Source organism: Pan paniscus, chromosome 13, assembly GCF_029289425.2.
Source record: "Pan paniscus chromosome 13, NHGRI_mPanPan1-v2.0_pri, whole genome shotgun sequence".
Taxonomy (NCBI): domain Eukaryota; kingdom Metazoa; phylum Chordata; class Mammalia; order Primates; family Hominidae; genus Pan; species Pan paniscus.
This window is the reverse complement of record NC_073262.2, coordinates 23,393,212-23,412,795: the sequence shown is the minus strand read 5'-3', so window position 1 is coordinate 23,412,795 and position 19,584 is coordinate 23,393,212. Positions and strand designations below refer to the sequence as shown.

Genomic DNA, 19,584 nt, shown 5'->3' with positions numbered 1-19,584 from the left:
TTCAAAGAAGGAACTAAAGTACAATTGCGATAATGTTTAGAAAAGTAAAGTGAGTTTTCTTTTTAGAGTTAATAGTCCTGCCATCTCTAAAATGGACACATAATAAACCCTTTTTAGTTAGTATAAACTGTCGATCCCCAAAAGACATCTGTCAACACATACTTTTGTGAAAAGGAATATTTTGTATTCTTCAATAATTATTTTTGGCTGCTGGCCATGTTAAGTGCTGTACAGATGTCCATTTTCCTCTTGATAAGCATAAACGTAGAAATCATTTTATAATAATTAGACGTAGACCTGAAATTATGTGGATCTGTGGACTCCAGCAGTCTGTTAATTTTAACTATGTATTTATGTAACTGGTCTTTTGAAAACTATACATGCCACTACGAAAGAGGGACGTTAAATCAAAAGCATAAGGTCTTAATATTTGCCTCTACCTAGCCCCTTCTAATGTTACTCACTTCTTCTGATCTTTTTTCCCTAATCAGTGTCGGTAATCAAAATCTAGATGTATTTCTTTATGACCCATTGTCCTTTATGAAATTCTGAAAAAGAACAGGTAACCAGATGCCAAACCCCTGCTAGATGGTCCCTGTGATTTAGCAAGGCAATACCTGTTGTGAGGTGTTCCACCTTGTTAGCATGAGCCCTTGAGTGGGGCAGCTTACCTATTGCATGTCACCTATTCCACAGCAGTCTGAAGCATTACAGCAGAATTCTCAATAATCAGAGGTGGCAATGATTTTTTTTTTTTTTTTTTTCTGAATGAACTGGTGATTTTTCCTTTTAAATTAAGGCTGTATATCTTTGCATCCTTGCTCACTATTTGACCTTCTGAACAACCTATTTATGAGTAAAATTCAATCCCTTATTGGTTATTTTGTCTCTTAGAAGCAATTCAGTGTTTTCCTTTCAAATATGTACTGTTATTTTTGATACTGTCCGTGGAAGCATCCTTTGGAATCTGGCATGTGGAGCAGGCAAGGTGTGCTGAATTCTTGAGATCCTAATTGAACTCTGAGTGGTTGAGTGAATCTGGTCTGTTTTGTACATTGTTTGATTAAATGGATCTGCTTAGCTGTCTTGGTGACAACCCAGAATGTTGAAATGTGTAATTGCCACTACCAAGGCAGAAGCTGTGGGTCCTCACAAACTCCAGCATCAGCACGTCTTCTGTTGTGGTCAGGGCAATAGTTAAGGTCTTCGAGCTAAAATTTTTGTATCATGCTTTTCCCCACCTTGGGTTAAACCTAACCCTAAAACTTATGTCCAGCAAGAACAACAGCATTGCTCATGTGTACACACACCGTTTGGAGCAGTCAGCAGGCATAATGCCTTGTGGTCCCTGTTCATCCTCTGGGACAGGTATTATCATCGTCAGAGTCTTAGGCAGAATAAGCCACTTTCTCAAGATCATGCAGCTAAATGGTGGAGCCAGGGTTTGAATTCAGGTTTGACTTCAATCCTGCCTCATTTGGAAGTAGTTCGGATAATTCAGTGTCTTTCATCTGTTTCTCGAAAATATATTAAATGCTTGTTCTGAGGCTTCTTGGGGTCGGGGGTTAGAAGATGTTTCTGAGTCATTTATTTCCAGGCTTGGGGTTAGGACCTGGGAACTCAAAGATATATCCCAGAAGGTTGTTGTCCTCAGGGGAGCTTACTACACATCCTCTGAAGGTTCCTTCTTTAGCTCATTCATTTTAATAATCTCTTCCCACCCTTTTTGGAAATTAGTGAGATTGTGTGTCAGTGCTTCTTTGAATCCACTTATGTAGCCAGCTCTTTAACAACAACAACAAAAACAACAACAACAAAAAGAATGAAAGTACTTATATTCTAGTGAATATATATTTTTAAGTTTGCATTTTTATTGTTTTGGACCATTTTGATGGTATGAATATATATGGTTATGGTGATAATTTTTGATTAAGGGAAATTAAGGGCTCTAGGGCTGCTATAAATTAGGCTTTCACATAAGTGGGTCTACCTTGGATTCCAGTGTTGGGTGTTAACTTGTGAATGTGACAGAGGACTCATGGCATGACAGATTTTTTTTAGAATATTCTGTTGAAACTGAACTAAAGGACCACTTTATAAGGAACCTACATATCAGGTACTGCTTAAAAACTATTTCAGTCTGAACTATCAAGATAGTGATGTGCTTGTACAAAATGTATAGTTTGCTTCAGTCTTAAGATATTTTACCAACTTCCTTATTTAGGGAAAGTGATAATTTTATAATATTCTTTGCCAATTTAGTTTTAATTTTTGTGAATCTTGAGAAAGGGATATTTTCCTTTTTTTGCAAGCTGGTAAAAATTGCCAGGTAATCTTTGCTATTTAGTACCACATGTACCATAGAGATGCACATTTCATAAAGTAACATGGACCTTAAAAATTATATTGAAGAATTTGAGGTATTGATATTTTATGACTGAATGTGAGAGCGTTAACATGTACAGAATACTCTAGTAGTACGGATAAAATGTAGCACTGCTCAGTATTATTTTGTTAAACCTATAAATTTTCTGTGGTATAATCACTGTGAATTTTTCAGAGTAATGAATGGAAGCATATTATCTTTTGTTTTTCCTGAGGTTAACGAAAAGCCATATGTTGCATGAAACTGTAGTCAATAAGTTAATGTTTTGAACCAAGTCTTTATTTCATAATTATTTCTAAAAGTTGTTTTCTATCCACATGAGGACAGAATTTAGCATGTATTTCCCTCAGGTTGATGAAGTAATATGCTCATTAAGAATACTTGTTAATAAAATGGTACTATAATGTCAGATTGTAAATTGGAGGTTGCTCTTAACTGTTACTGCCACCACCAGCACCACCCAACACTAACCAATGTTTAAGTTGCTTTATAATCTCTTTTAATCCACTCAGTAACTCCCAAGAGGTAGGTACCATTAACCATTATTAGCACCATTTTACAAACAAGATACTGAGACACAGATAGATTTAGTACTTTGCCCAAGGTCAGTCCTATGGCTAGTTGTGATCCAACGAGCATTTACAATTGCATTACTGAGCTGGTACTCATAACCAGTGTACTGTAACTGCCTCTCCAAGGAAGATCATTGAACTTAATACAGCTAAATTCAAACAATTACACAAGTACTAATAATTAGGATATGGCCAGGCGTGGTGGCTCACACCTGTAATCCCGGCACTTTGGAAGGCTAAGGCGGGAAGATTGCTTGAGCCCAGAAGTTTGAGACCAGCCAGGCAACATAGGGAGACCTCGTCTCTACAAAAAAAAACAAAGCCGAATGTGGTGGCACATCCCTGTAGTCCCTGCTACTTGGGAGGCTGAGGCAGGCGGATCTGCTTGAGCCTGGGGAATCAAGGCTGCAGAGAGCCATTATTGTGCCATTGCACTTCAGCCTGGGCAACAGAGTGAGACCTTGTCTCAAAACAATAGTAATAATAATAATTAGGATATTCATGCAACAGAACAACAAACATTTTGACTGGGGAAAATGGAATTCCAACTGTTGAACCCCCTTCCTGTGATTTTATTTTATTTCCGTTGAAGTAACATTATGAACTTCTATGCTTGTTTTTGGTGCATGGTTGCATATGCATCACATACTGATAAAACATCTCGTGAGCTGAGTTAACAATCCGTCTTACTGCCGTTCCGCTCTGGGATGTAGACGGTGCTCTGTGACTCCTGCTGTTCTTCATGTTGCGTATGTCCATACTGGCTGATAGAGGCTTCATGGCGTGAATATAACCCTGGAGTCCGAGTTGGTTGATGCATACTTAGTTTGGAGCACCTTTAAGAGCGCCTTTGTTGTGCCTGTGTGTTTAATAGCTGTGTGAGAGCCAGCTGGCCACTGTGAAGTTTGGGGATTGGCACTTGCTGTCCATTCATATCCAGCACCATTTCTTCTCGTGAGAAAACATGGCCTTGTTGGTAGCAGTCTCTGCATTTCCTCTGGACTGTGGCATTTTCTGTCTCTGGTACTTCTGTGTTAATCCTGTGGGTGTTGCCATTCCTTTTACCTGCAGCCTCTCGACGTCATTCCAGGTCCACTAGTGCTCTCTCCACTGCTGAATCTGTTGGGCAGTCAGGTGAACAAGTGCTAACTGCATGACTTGGCTTCTTCATATGTTCTAGTTTCACACCCATGTTAACATTTGTTTTCATCTGTGTCGGCTAGCACTTGGCATGTATGCACCTCATATTTTTTCCCCAATGTGCTTTAATTTTTTTAAGTTATTGAATGTTTATAGTTCTGTTAATAGGCTGTAGATGCTTTATAGCCTGTTTGACAACATCGTTTCTCCAGTGTTCATATTTACGTTAAAACAACAGGGAAGTAATTCCCTTCCTGCCACTCTGTCCCCAGGAAAATAACCAAAATTAGGTATTATTTAGGGTTCCTGTGGGGCAAGGGGGCATGGATATCATCCAACAGATTCTTTCCCTTCCAAAGTCTTTACTCCAAATAAACTGTCAAATATTAATGCTAGTTATTGATGTCAAGTTCACATTTTTAAGGTACCATTTAGTTAACAGCGCTGCAAATTATAGCATACATAATTTCATATGTATGAAAATAAATGTATTGTTCTGAAAGTTTTATGGAAAAACAAGATCAGGATTCAGGTAATCAAGTCAGGCCAGAGGTATCCTTTGCAGCCTGCAAACCCCAAACCTGCTCTCTCAGCTCTGTTTAGCAATACTCAACATCCACTGGTTAGCCACAGTGGCAAAAAGTAAGCATACAGTAGTACATCAATTTGTTAGATTTAACTGCCACTATTTTTATATGCTAACAGTCCCTAATGACTACAATTTTCTCAATTGAGTAAGGCATAATCTATGAATTTTCAGACCATTGATGGTAACAATTGTTACCAATTCACCGAGTCTGGTATTTTCTCTTTTCTTCTTCTAAATGAAGCCCCCTTTGCTTTTTTTGTTTGTTTGTTTTTGTTTTTTGTTTTTGAAACAGGGTCTCACTCTGTTGCCTAGGCTTGGAGTGTAGTAGCGTGATCTTGGGTCACTGCAACCTCTGCTACCTGGGCTCAAGCGATCCTCCCACCTCAGCCCCCCAAGTAGCTGGGACTACAGGTGCGTGCCACCATACCCAGCTAGTTTTTGTTGTTTTTTGTAGAGACGGGATTTCACTGTGTTGCCCAGGCTGGTCTCAAAACTCCTGGGCTCAAGCGATTTACCCACCTTGGCCTCCCAAAGTGCTGGGATTACAGGCAAAGCCACCGTGCCCAGCCTCCTATATATTTCTGATTATGTACATTTCCCTGAAGATTAGGGGCCAGACTGAGAGCACAGTCATAGGTATTCATCTCTTGGAAAAATCAGACTTCATAATAGTATCAGAGCCTTGAGAATATGGAACAGACTTTGCTCTGGCGAAAACATAAAGCTTATAGTTTTGCTTAGATCCAGATAAACATTTCCCCTTAAGATTTGAAATTCAAATTGTCTGTGATATATATCAAATGATCTATAGTCACTGTATGGCAAAGCTGTATGCATCTTGGAAGCACAGAATAATTGCATTGTTCTTATAGTTTTAATTTTGTATCTGAAAAAATCTATATATTCCCTGGAGCAAGAATTGCTGGCATGAGATTTTTTTTTTAATTTTATTAGACTTCGTTTTATTTAAGTTTATGCTGGGTAATTTTTTAATGGCTTATAATTGAATTACTTTCATTCTGTTACTCATAAGTCTCCTACTATCTACCCTTTTTTAATGAAAAAAAAAAACTTGAACAAAGATCATCTGTAAAACTATGTGTGCATAGTAAATCTCACATTTACACTTGTTTCATATTTCAACTGATATAGATAAATGTAATTTTTAATGGCCTTTTTTAGTTTATATGGCACATTACCTTTTAAACATAATGGTTAAGATGACAGTTGGAAAGACCAGCAAATGCATTAAAAAAGGGGATAGTATAACATACAGTTTTTGTTTCTTTTTAAAAAATTCATGACTGTATAACTATTGATTAGCAGTGTTTAAATTTTTCTCCCTTTCTGTGGTGGTGGAAGGTATAATGTTTTGAAATTGACATTTTTAAAAAGCTAAATAACAATTCACTTTTTAAGTTCACCAGTTTTGTAGGCACTGTCTTGTTGCATATCTAAAATTTTAAATACATTGTTTTATAGGAAAGATCAATTCATGTAAAATAGATATTAGCTTCCCTTTTATTCTAGATGCTTCCAGAATATAGCTAACATAGAGATTTTCGTTGTCCAAACGAAGTCTTATTTGTTAACACAGAGAAAATATTTTATCTTAACATTTTTCTTCCAAAGGTTTTTATACATTAGACTTTTAAATAAGAAATTTTTTACTGGTAGATAATGTACAACACACTTAATGAAGATACGACTTACACTGCCTTTCTCCTAGTATAGTTTTAATCTCCAGCACTTCCTAAGGAAGGTTGGTCAGCTGATTTAATGAGACTTTAAAAAGTGAGTTTTCATTTCCATGATCACAAGTAAGCTTAAAATAGTTGTTTGAACTACTAAATTTGTTTTAAATTCTTTGGATTCTTTCTATTATTTGTTTATCTGTATAAAAATTGCCATTCTAAATTATTTGAGGAACCCAGGTAAAACTTATATTATCTAAATTTTTAATGTTCTTCAGTGAAAGTGCTAGATTTTTTTAGTGATTATTAAATAATTTTAATAAATTGATTTTTAAGTAATTTTTGTTGACACAGGCATCATGACGAACAAGTATCTAAAATTAAATGAGCTTAGCAATAGTTAAACAGAAGTGACACTAATAAAAATTTGCACAGAAATCAATTTAATACATTCGTTTCAAATTTTAAGTTTTTACCACACATTGCATTAGAACTCTTATGAAACCATGAAGCTTTCTAATTAGTTTGACCAAACATCAAGGCCACTTGCCTCTACAGGGAAAGCTAAATAGATTAAAAGACTCAACTCATAGCCTAGCTCCCTTTTATAATAAGTTCCCGCTTCCCTCTCATATCAGAAACTTTTCAATAATAAAATACCATGTTTGAACAATTTCGAGTGACAGTGCTTTGTGGCACGATAGCATTAAATGTGAACAGCTTAACCTCTACCACTGGTAAACAAGTCAAGTGTAGTTAAAATTGGCTAGAGACTTTTCAGTACTTCTGTCTACTTGGTGGGAAGAGGCAGTAGTCCTTGCAAGGAATTGAAATAATTTGAATTAAAGTGACACATCTTTTGCTTTTGTTTTTTAAATAGATCGGTTTGGGCTTGGCCAGCCAGGAAGAATACCTGGTTCTGTGAATGCCATGAGAGTTCTGAGCACAAGTACAGATCTTGAAGCTGCTGTTGCCGATGCTTTGGTAAGAGGCACAGTATGTATGTACACAGTCTTTTTGAAATACTCATCTGCATTTCTCTCTGTCCTAACAGGAAATTGCCCCCAAATCAGGTTATGAATTCATCTTTGAAACTCTTTAAAATTGTGTTAATGTTGGGTAAATTTATATTGTTATTGTTTGCCCCTTAAACTTTTACCTCTGCACACATATAAGTGAAAATGGACTTTACAGAAAATATTAGCGTCAAGTATTTCTTATCTGTGCTCTTCAGTATCAAGGAGCTTTTGATGACCCTGGACTTCTCAGATGTCATTGGGCTTCTTTTTTTCTTTTTAACCATGTTTTTTTTTTCTGGCATTTCCTTTTTTCCATTCTGTTGCTTCTGTTGCTTTACAGACTTTGATGGCATAACCTAGACATATTATTATAATAATAGGTAATAGAGTTTGAGGTTTGAAAATCTTGCATTTATTCTATTATCTTGTCTGTTTGATTTTATGTTGTTTTTCCTAAATCTTTGAGGATGTGAAGCAATGGTGGAATATGTTTTTGCATCATTATAGTGTAATATCTGAAAAACATAAACGATCATGGATCCTTTAATTTTTTTGGTTATACCAAAAAGTTTCTTAGTAGAATCAGCTTGTGGTCAGATTGCTTTTTAAAGATGCATTTCAGCTAGTCACACAGTCTCTTGCATATTCTGGTTTATGTGCTCAGCATTTGAAATGGATATTCTTTAGAACTGTCTGATCACTGGCCTTGCTCTTGCTGTTTTAAGATTTATTCTCTTGTAAGAGAAAAAATTATGTAATATCCTGCTTTCAGACTCTGAAGTTTTTAATCCAGCCATGTTTTGTCAGATCAACATTTTATAGTTTATGGCTATGGTGATTCCAGTTTTCATTCCTTCTTGTCTTGCCCTCATTTATTCCTGCTCAGTCAGGTTCTTTGACAAGTGTCTGTGAGCAGTTTGCTGCTCTCCTAATCCTTTTCCTGTAGGCAAGCTGCCTGGCCACCTGTATTCCTCAACCTTATGTATAGAAAGACTTTTTTCTGGCAGGTGCTAGAGTTCAGGGTAACTGCTCTAACCATGGCTTTAGGAGTCAAGAGCTGGAACAGAATTATGTGAAGCTGTTTGTCCTTCCAAGTTGCAGCATTTAGAATCTGTATCTTATTTGTTCAGAGACCCTGGGAAGTGGAGGTCAAAGGGGTGGGAAATGATGGATGTGAAACCCTTAGTTGAGACTTCCACTTAAGGCAGGGAAATTTCTTAGTTCTTTAAAGAACTGCATAAGGGACTGTGTGTAAAGTTCTAGGAGGCGGAATAGGACTTGAGAGTTTGAGCTTTGGCTTAACTTGACTGGAGCTTTTCTCTGAGCTCTAGCTCCCATTAGATTCATGCTGCCCTTGTTACTTTTTGTCCAAACTGTTTAGTCTCTCCAAGTGACCTGCTTCTGAAGAGAAAACACAGAAATGGTACAGAATCTTTGCCTCGCTGAATAGACACCACGGCGCCAGACAGAATGTCTCAGAGGAATAGATAGTAGAATTAATGGTGACCTTAGAGATTTGCCTCACCGATATGGGAAAAGTTTTAGCAAAGAATTACAGCAAGTTACCAGAAGGTCTTCTGAGATGTGGAGGAGGGTTAGGAAATGCCATTTTGAAAGCATTCTTTATTATTATTAGCTTGATATGAAACGCTTGCTAACCTGTATTTTTGGTTTGCTGAGATATGTTTTGCTGTACACTTTTGTTGCAAGAACAATCCCTACATATGCTTCTGACATAATTCTCTATGCTTTTTCCCCATCCTTCAATATTTTCCTGCCTACAGCTGTTAGGAGACTCCAGGAGCAAGGTACCAGTGCTTTAACTTTTGTTTTACAACTTTATTTCTTCTGTTGCAAGTATGTTTCTTTTAGAAGCTAGTGAAAACCAAAAAATGTAGTATAGAAATTCTGGTCTGAGATATGATTTTGTTGAATCGTAACAGTGATTCACCATCATTGTTGTCTTTATTCATGGTGGAGTCAGCCACCTTTCATGTACATCTGTTTTAGTATTTATTTTGAATGTCAAGCTCTGCTCCTTCGCCTAGTAGTGTTTCATTTTATTAACTCAGTTTGTGCATATTCTTACGTCGTCATGATTTCATGAGTGGATTTATCAACATTTTTCTTATTTTAGGAATCTGGATTTTGTGTGACCATGTAATTTATTATCCAAACAAAAATGCTTTTGAGATTAAAAGGGGGATGCTATCAATAATTATGACAATAGGCTTAAGGCAGAACAGTCCTGAGCAAGTTGGATTAACAATAATATGCCATATTATTAAAGAAGTATATTTGTATGGTTTAAGCCAATCGCTATTTGTTTTGTTTTTATCAATTTTGTATAGTTGCTGCTATATCATATTTGTGGGTATAACAGTTTTGTATTCAGGGTCAGAGAAGTGAATAAAGTGGGTATTATAGTCTACTTTCAAAGAAGCCTATTTGTGTTTCAAAACCCTAAGTCTTTAATAAAAGTGGCCAGGAGTTCAAAACCAGCCTGGGCAACAGAGGGAGATGACTTAGAAATCCTTTTACGTGGGCTGCTTCTGCCATGGACATTTCAAATTCTGACTTTTTTAGGAAACATAAATATTCACACAAGTTTACCCATAGACTGTGCTCAAGATATATTGCTTTTGACTGGGGAGGGGCTGTTGGCTGCACGTATTTGCATTGTGCCAGGTGCCCAGCTGAAATATTTAACATATAATTTCATTTAATCTTCACAACAAGCCTGTATGATAGGTTTAATTATTGTTGTCTTAAAGATGGGGAAACTGAAGCAAAAGGCCTAGGAGGCTTTCAGAAGTCATGCAGCCCAGTCAGTGTTGGCACCAAGGTTGTGATGTGTCTGTCTTCCTGTAAAGTCTACGCACTTTACTGGAGGCCATACTCTTTCCCCTCTACTACGGAGTGCTTTGCTTATTTACCTAATGGAAAACTGCTTTTCTGTTTTTATTTCCCTAATCTATGAGCACAGGAAAAGTGTGTGTGTGCATGTGTCTTTTTACACTTAACTCTTTGTTGTAGATTTTGTTTGGTGTGACTCACAGTCATTTCACCTTTCTATTTCTTCCTCAATCACTCCCATCCCTCATTGGACCTGTCAGAAGAAGCCTGTGAGGAGGAGATATGAGCCATATGGGATGTATTCTGACGATGATGCCAACAGTGATGCCTCAAGTGTTTGCTCTGAGCGCTCATATGGCTCCAGGAATGGTGGCATTCCCCATTATCTGCGGCAGACTGAGGATGTAGCAGAAGTTCTCAACCACTGTGCTAGTTCAAACTGGTCAGAAAGGAAAGAAGGGCTTCTGGGCCTGCAGAACTTACTGAAGAGCCAAAGAACACTGAGGTGAGGACCACAGCAAGAATATGAGCTAAGTTTGAATCTCCTGTTGGACTCTTCAGGGGTTTAAAGGGATTTCCTATAATTAATGGAGTCTAATTCCTATAATTAATGGAGATACCAAGAGGTCTGCTTGCAGGAACAGGCACTAAAGGTACCAAGGTGACTAAGACACAGTCCTTGCCATCCATTTGCTTTGCCATCCATTTGCTTTGAAATATCTGGCAAATATCCTTTTTTTCTTTACTTTTTTTTTTTTTTTGAGATGGAATCTCGCTCTGTTGCCCAGACTGGATGCAGTGGCACGATCTTGGCTCACTGCAGCCTCCACCTCCCGGGTTCAAGCGATTCTTCTCCCTCAGCCTCCTGAGTAGCTGGGACTACAGGTGTACACCACCACACCTGGCTAATTTTTGTATTTGTAGTAGAGACAGGGTTTCACCATATTGGCCAAGCTGGTCTTGAACTCCTGACCTCGTGATCTGGCTGCCTTTGCCCCCCAAAGTGCTGGGTTTACAGGCATGAGCCACCGCGCCCAGCCCATCTGGCAAGTATTCTGTAATTTATTAAGCTGATAAAAGATTTAGGGTGGACACAGTGGCTCATACCTGTAATCCCAGCACTTTTGAGAGGCCAGGGCAGGAGGAGCACTTGACTCCAGGAGTTCGAGACCAGCCTGGGCAACAAAGGGAGACCCCATCTCTACAAAAAAGTTAAAACATTAGCCGGATGTGGTGATATGCATCTGTAATCCCAGATACTTCGGAGGCTGAGGCAGGAGGATCACATGAGCCCAGAGTTGGAGATTGCAGTGCATTATGATTACACCACTGCCCTCTAGCTTGAGTGGCAGAGTGAAATCCTGTCTCAAAAAAAATAAAAAAAATAAAAAAATAAAGACCCCATATTTGGTTCCCTTCTGTTTTATATTTGTCCAGTGGATGTTATTTGAGAAATCTTGGTGTACAGTATGCAGTTCAGGTTAAAACATAAAATAAAACAACTCTGCAGGTTAGTATGGTTCATTATACTTTAGGGTCTTGGATTAAATGTTATCACTCTTAGTTTGGAAAATTTTGATATGCATGTGCATATATGTAGCTTATAAATGTACATAGGAGATAACAAAATGGAGCACTCCAAAATAGTAACAGCATTGTCTTTTAGATGGATCGTTTTTGCTTTTTTCTTTGTTTCTGTTTTATAAATTTTCTAAAATAAGCATATATTACACATACCAAAAAAGTATGTGGTTATACCATATTTTGTCAAATCTAAGGCACCATAGACACACCCTTATTTTTAGCCCTTTAATTAATGCCGCGTATTAAACCATAACAGTGCAAAAATGTCATTGATTATAAGATGACTCAATTACAGAGATGTGAAAACGGGAGAAAGGAGATGTGAATGGGAATTAAGAAATGGGCAACTTAGAATACATGAAATGCAGTCTACTTTATCCTTTGGATGATTTTTATAAGATAAGTTAACGGTCATAGATGGGCATCCCTCTTGGGTTCTGTAAGGCTGAGCACTGCCTGATGAGTTGCTCAGCTCTCACTGTGGCTCTTCAGGCAGCCTGACTCCACCCTCCCGTACTCATACCTGCCCCTATTATTTGTCTGTTCACGAAGACGATACAGGAAGTTTTGCCTTCTGAAACGCAGGCATCCTGTGACACTTTGGTGACCTGTCAAAAACAGAAGATGATTTGTCACGATTGTTCCTCGAGAATCTGTTTCATCCTGGTGGTCCCACTTTGTAGATTCTTAGTGTTCACCAAGTACCCATTGAATAATTTCTAGGAATCTGTTGATTGGCATTGGTCTAATCTAGGTTACGTCGTTAACAATATTGAAGGGTTCTTGAACAAACTGTCTCATCCACGTAAGAGGGCATTAATCAGGGATGATTTGTGGAAGAGAGGACACTTCTATCAAACTTTAAACATGGGACTTGGAAGTAGTCAAGGATCAGAAAAGACAAAGGGCACCAATGTGAAATGAGTGTTTGCTTTGTCCTAGGTACAGTAGAAGGTACAATGTTTTATCTTTTAATCCTCTCAGCAGCCACGTGACATGGTCCTTATCCCGTTTGACCAATAAGGAAATCACAGGCTTAAAGATAGCAGAGTACTTATTTATTTTATTTATTTATTTTTGAGACTGAGTTTCGCTCTTGTTGCCCAGGCTGAAGTGCAATAGTGTGATCTCGGCTCACTGCAACCTCTGCCTCCTGGGTTCAAACGATTCTCCTGCCTCAGCCTCCTGAGTAACTGGGATTACAGGCACCCACCACCATGCCTGGCTAATTTTTTTATTTTTAGTAGGGACAGGGTTTCACCACATTGGCCAGGCTGGTCTTGAATTCCTGACCTAAGGTGATCCACCTGCCTTGGCCTCCCAAAGTGCTGGGATTACAGGTGTGAGCCACTGCCCCTGGCCCAGAGTACCTTATTTACAGCAGAACTGAGATTAAAATCCAGATCTGTCTGACCCTGAAACACATGCTGTTTTGTTTTTTCCCTTTTTTGTTTTGTACCTCTCATTAAAATGCAGGATAGACATGCTTTTTAAACTTTATTCCATTGCTTTTCAGTTGTAGCATGTGGAAAACACAGCTGGGATAAAATGGAAAGGATTTGGTGCATGGCTTTGTCACTTCCAGATGTGTTAGCTTGAGTAAATCACTCAGTCTTAGTTTCCTCATCTTAAAATGAGAGCAAATCTCTGGTTTTATATTCCTATTTGATTTAGCTATAAATTAAATAAGAGTTTGTGAAAAAACATTGTTATGTAGATATGAATTATGTAAAGCTTATGTAGTTGACTGATCAAAAAAATTACCCAGGTGTGGTAGTGTGCACCTCCCAGCTACTCGGGAGGCTGAGGTGGGAGGATCACTTGAGCTTGGGAGATCAAGGCTGTAGTGAGCTATGATCGCACCACTGCACTCCAGCCTGGGTAATAGAGTGAGACCCTGTCTCAAAAATAATAAAAGTAGTAAATTCATTGATTTCTGTTTTATTTCTTCTAGTCGAGTTGAACTGAAAAGGTTGTGTGAGATCTTCACTCGGATGTTTGCTGACCCTCATAGCAAGGTAAGTCTGAAGTCATGCCTGCCCTATCTTTACCCCTGCATGTCTGTGTGCTCTGTGTGATATACTACCCAAGAATGAGAGAGAATTCCCGATAGTGCAGTTCCGACCTTACAGAGTCACACCAGTTTCAGCACTAGTGTATGTTACATCTTTTAAAAACAGAATTCTTGGAAACTTAAATGTGCATAAAATTTCAAGTTAAATAAGTGTGTTTCAAGTAAATGTTATCAGGGAGAGAATCAGATGGTCTTTCTTATATTCAGCAAATATTTTTGTATGTCTCCTCTTAGCCAAACAGTGAGGTAGGTGCTAGGGTATAAGATTATATTATAATATCATGCATTTTTTAATGTTATAGTAGTGAAGAAAATAAGTATATAATTATTTTTGTATCCCGTGTAGAATATGTCCGTATAGGACAAGATAGAAAAAATGAGAATATGTAATGGATTTATTGATAAACCAGGTTATTTCATAAAATAGGATTTTGCTGTTACCAAGAACTTGCTGAACGGGGATCACTTAGCTGGTGCCCACACCTCCTGAGGGCCATAGGGAACACTAAGCCCAAGGAATGCTTTTTTTGATGAGAGAGTCCCAGCTGAGGGGGAAATGCCCCTGAGTATGGGACAGAACACTTTCCAGGGGTGGTGGAAAAGACATGAGACAGGATATCTTTACAGAAGTTTACTTGGAGTCTAGATTTTAAATACTATTGTTAGGGAGAAGGCCCTTAGAGACTATTAGATGCTTTTAGAGGAAGAAGGTAAGGTGTGGAAATGGTTAGAACCTTAAATGAGCACAAGCAAATCTTTAATGCTGACATGCAGGATCAACTACAGTTTTCCTAGTAAAGATGAGCTCCTCCAAGTCTTGCTGTAAGAAAGAAACCTGTGATGGCCAGAGAGCCCAGCCAGTTAGTCATCATCATCTTCTTTCTTTTCCTATCCTTGCTTCCTCGTAGGAATTGTCCTTGAAATATCAAACATCCATCCACCCATTCATTCACCCAGTCATTTTAACATTTACTGAGTACCTGCTCTGGGGCAGGGATATAGAAAAGAAGATATGGTCCCAGCCTTTTGAGGTGCTCATGAGAGTAAAGGGGAGTGAATGCAAGGGTTCTCCTCCCCTCCCCCCACAACAGCTCTCCTCACTCAGTGTCATTCTTGAAGCATGTCTTTAAACTTTTTGCTGTGACCCTCACAGCAAAGTCAACATTAACAATATTAATAAAAATCCACTGGGCACAGTGGCTTACACCTGTAATCCCAGCACTTTGGGAGGCCGAGGCGGGCAGATCACCTGAGGTCAAGAGTTCGAGACCAGCCTGGCCAACATGGCAAAACCCTGTCTCTACTAAAAATATAAAAATTAGCTGGGCATGGTGGCGGGCACCTGTAATCGCAGTTACTTGGGAGGCAATCACTTGAACCTGGGAGGCGGAGGTTACAGTGAGCTGAGATCACACCACTGCACTCCAGCCTGAACAACAGAGTGAGACTCTGTCTCAATAAAAATTCAGGAAAGACTGAGCTTAAAGGCCACATAGATATCCAAAGATAAAATTTATCAAGATTTTTCTCTAAGGTAGTGGTAAAAGCAGTAAGATTTAACTCATAAGCATAATTAGATTCTTAAGATTTATAACATGAACACTATTAGATGGTTTAGAACACTGATAAATTTCTGTTACCTGTCACCCCTAGATTGCTGATTCAGAAGCAGAATGTGAGGATAAAGAAGGAAATTTGTTTCCATCAGAAGTCTCTTGTACAGTGAGTTTGGAGGTCTCAGTTTAGTTAGTATTTGTTAGCTGCCTGTAAGCGAAGCCAGGAATCCCACAGCTGAATGACTTTTTCCTGAGCTGTCTCACAGGAGACCCCTGGTGGTGAATAGTTGCTGTGCTAGAAATGAGGCGGTATAGGGTTCGTGGTTTGTCCAAGTAGAACAAGTTTCATTAACAAAGTAGGGGTACTCAGTGCTACTTTTCTCTCTGAAATTGGTTCAGAGATATTCCACTGTGCACTCTATTTTGCCTTAGCAAAAATCATTACACAACAGCATGATGATTATGTTAATATTTTTATATATTTTATTCTAAGCCGTAATCTATTACTTTATGATATCTGAAATTGGTATACATCAAAATGTCTGACGTGAAAAGCAATAGCTACACAATAGTGAGTAGGTGTTTTTATTGGCTCATTTTATAATAGTATTTGTTGACTGCTAGATAGTGAATAAGAATACTATAGAATTAGGGCAAGAGGATTTGTTTTTGTTTAAGAAAGAAAAGCCTTCAGGATTAAACACAGAAAAGTTAATTTCTCTCTGTACTGCTTTTTAAAGACTTACATTGATGGAGGAGAGAATATTTCATTGGTTTGTAGCCTTTTCAGGTTTTCTTAAAAAAACGCATGAAAATGGTATTAATTCACTGCCAACTAACATGGAATTTGTTTTGTTGCATGGCCTCGTTTGCGGTGGAATTCACAACAGAGAGTAAGTTCCATTTCTTTTTCCTTTATCTGTTTTCTGCACTACATTTTCCTTCTGTACTATGAACAGTTGTTAACAGTGTTAAGCTAAGTTACAAGAGTCTGGGCAAAGCACGTATGGGCATTTTTAATGTTTTGTAGACTTTGGAGGAAATCGTGAATTCAATATGTGAACTACTTGGTTTTCATTTGTGTCTAGGTTTTCAGTATGTTTTTGGAGACTCTTGTGGATTTTATAATAATTCATAAGGATGATTTACAAGACTGGCTTTTTGTTCTTCTCACACAATTACTTAAGAAAATGGGAGCAGATTTACTTGGATCTGTGCAAGCAAAAGTTCAAAAGGCTCTAGATGTCACAAGGTAAGTGTTTAAGGGTTAGGTCCATTTTGATGTTACAGGATACTTGTAAGTGACTTTTTGCCATTCTCTTTTGTTACCCATGGCCTTTGTCACCCCCTTGAATATCGCTTTTACTCAGTTCTCACTTTCTGTTGTTGACATACTTGTTGACATGTCCCACCAGTCCATGAAATGAAATACCATATCTTCCTTGTGTTGATATTACTTTTGTGAGTATTTAAGACATATATAATAAACAAATGTAAAACTTTGGAAATTGATTCTCTTCTCATTAAAAAACATTTAAAGGGAACATTTAGAATATTTGTTTACATTTTTCTGAAGACCTTAGTATTTTTATTACTTCAACTTACAAGTCTTACTAGAAATTTTTCTATCGGTGTATGATGTAGAGTTTCCATTGGTCCAGGAAAATTCTCTAAATTAATAGTACACTGGCTAGAGATTAATAGCACATTTGCAGTAGTTGTGACCCTTCTGGCTGTTATGAGAAAAGAAAAGCTGCTGAAGCCCAGAAAAGTTAGAAAAAGTACATGCTGCTGCTGTTCAGAAACCGCTTCTCTATTGTCTATGCAGTTGTGGGTCCTCAATATGCAAGTATGAAAGTTGAAACATCTCAGAAGACACTTTGCAATAATGTCTTGGTTGTGATTTGGTGGAAGATGGATGGGGGGAATGTCAAATTGGTGAACTTTTTTAAAGAACAAAGGAATAACTTCCAAGTCGCTCAGAAAATTATCAGGGCAATAACTTTTATAAGTTACTACAAACTGGAATAATTCTAGTTATCATAGAATTTCAAGATGGAAGGACCTTAAAGATGATGCTCATTTTATCAGTGAGAAACAGACAGTTTGCCTTGACTTTGTGTTAGTGGCTGTTTGGGAACGCAAATCCAGGATTTCTGAAGATTGCACTGTTGTCTGTTTTTATTGTTGCAGGCTATCTTGTGGGTGTGTGTCCTCACCTCCTGTGGGGGCAGGGGGGTGGTATGGATAGCATTGGAACTTTCTCTTCCCTCTCTGGCTCCCTTGACTAGCACAGTAGCACATCCTGCCCTGCCGGCATCTCCCTATGCGTGCAGCTTTTACATGACTCTGACTTCAAAGTATGCATTTGTTCCTCTACACCATGATGCCAGCTGTTTTCTTTTGGCCCTTGACCCTGTCAGTCTGTGTAATTGCATTGCTATAGAATTCTATTATCCAGAGCGATTACCCTTCTGGTTTTTAATGAACTCAAAGTAATGTACTTGCATCTGTCAGTGAGGCCATAAAAAAAGAATATTAAATAAATAAATAAATAAGAATCAAAGTAATGTACTAAATTTGCAATAAAGCTTTCAAACTTCGTCATTCCTTTGCATGGCTAAACTTAGTGGAGTTAGGGAGCATTACAGTACACCATTATACCAGTGGATTATAAAGGTTTAGCCAAGATTGACTGAGGGGCTAGGCTGATAAGCTGGTATCATTGAGTGGAGTAGATAGGATGGCTGTTGATAGACTGGGGCCGGTTGTGGCCACATTGGGACATGGGCTCAGTAGTACCAGACTTTTCAAGAAAGGTCAGAAATGTGGATTTGGGCAACATATTTGAGAATTTTTTAAGATACTGTGAAGGCCAAATAAAACACATGTGAGCCAGACTTGGCCTGTAGGTCGCTTAATTTAGGTGAATTTACCAATGACCAGATCTATTTCATATATTTAGGAATGGTAGGAGTATTAAGATTGTGTTCCTAAACTTTGGTGATTAAGGAATACAATTGTGACCTCCTGTTAGTTTTCCTGGATGCCCCTTTAAGAGTCCTAATCTCAGTAGATTTGGTCTGAGTGCCTAAAGCGTTTTTAATATTCCCTTCTTTTTCTCAGCAGTTGAGATGCACAGGTGTTTAAGCTGATCTAGAATAGTCAGTGACTGCTAATAGGAGGTTTTAGTGATGGCTGAGAATTGCTTCTCAGTTTATAGACTTGAGTGCTAATCTGCCTCAATTTCCTTTCCTTTACCTGTGCCTAACAATGGCGTATTTCCCGATTATACACACCCATTACTGAAATGTATTCTCCATCCACCCCATGCTGCCAGAAGAAGGGAGAGACATTTTGTGGGTGGTTTGTTGACATAGTCACTTAAATTAGGTATATTAAAGTATGCTTTCCTTCCCGAAGAGATCTTCAGAGATTCCAGGGTATTATTGGATCAAGTTTACTTTTTATTAGTAATTATATGTAGGATAACACTGGTACCTGATATGTGCCATGTGCTTTTTATTTTTATTGTATGATTTTATTGACTTTTCAAACCAGTTCTATTTGCTTCATTTTACAGAGTCAAACCTACTTCTTTATTTTACTACATTTACGTAGATTGGGAAAAATCTCTAAGAGAGTCCAAAGAAAGCAGTGTAGATATTTGCCTTGCATTTATCTTTCCTGTTAATATGGAAGTTACATCACCATTTTCCACGTGGGCCCCATTGTGCAATTTTAAACTAATACTAGTAATTACAGCATTTTAACAGAAAGAGCACTGACTCTCTGGCCAAGAGAGAGAAGGGGCTCCTGGGACCCCAGGCTTCTGTGTGTGATTTGTAGCTGGATGGGAAATGTTTTGTCGCCATCTCACAGGCATTCTTCTGTGGTGTGCAGGGACCCTAAGCAGTGACCAGGACCAAGGAGGATGATACGGTTAGTTTAAGCAGGGTCAGCTGTAAGCAGCCCGGTCAGGATGTAAAAATGAGATTTGGGTATCAGAAGTGATTTTTATGTTTAAGCAATATCCAGAAAGGTAGCTGGAGGGAAAATGAGCGAATCCTTAGAAAGGCAGGTAGAAATTTCTCCTTAGTTTATTGCTTAGTCT

The 19,584-nt window shown here is 38.2% G+C and overlaps 1 protein-coding gene across 4 annotated transcripts in view; it reads left to right on the top strand.

Moving 5' to 3' along the window:
- CLASP1 (cytoplasmic linker associated protein 1) overlaps window positions 1–19,584 on the top strand; it is a 308,815-nt gene that overhangs the window by 228,332 nt on the left and 60,899 nt on the right. For 2 of the 4 annotated variants that reach the window (XM_057301388.2, XM_057301389.2), the window contains 5 exons: window positions 7,262–7,365; window positions 9,185–9,208; window positions 10,517–10,761; window positions 13,795–13,858; window positions 16,559–16,722. In XM_057301388.2, the coding sequence (XP_057157371.1) occupies window positions 7,262–7,365; window positions 9,185–9,208; window positions 10,517–10,761; window positions 13,795–13,858; window positions 16,559–16,722 (601 nt within the window). Of the gene's footprint in view, window positions 1–4,029; window positions 4,093–7,261; window positions 7,366–9,184; window positions 9,209–10,516; window positions 10,762–13,794; window positions 13,859–16,558; window positions 16,723–19,584 lie in introns of all 4 variants that reach the window. The other 2 variants (XM_063595126.1, XM_057301390.2) reach the window with 2 other exon arrangements.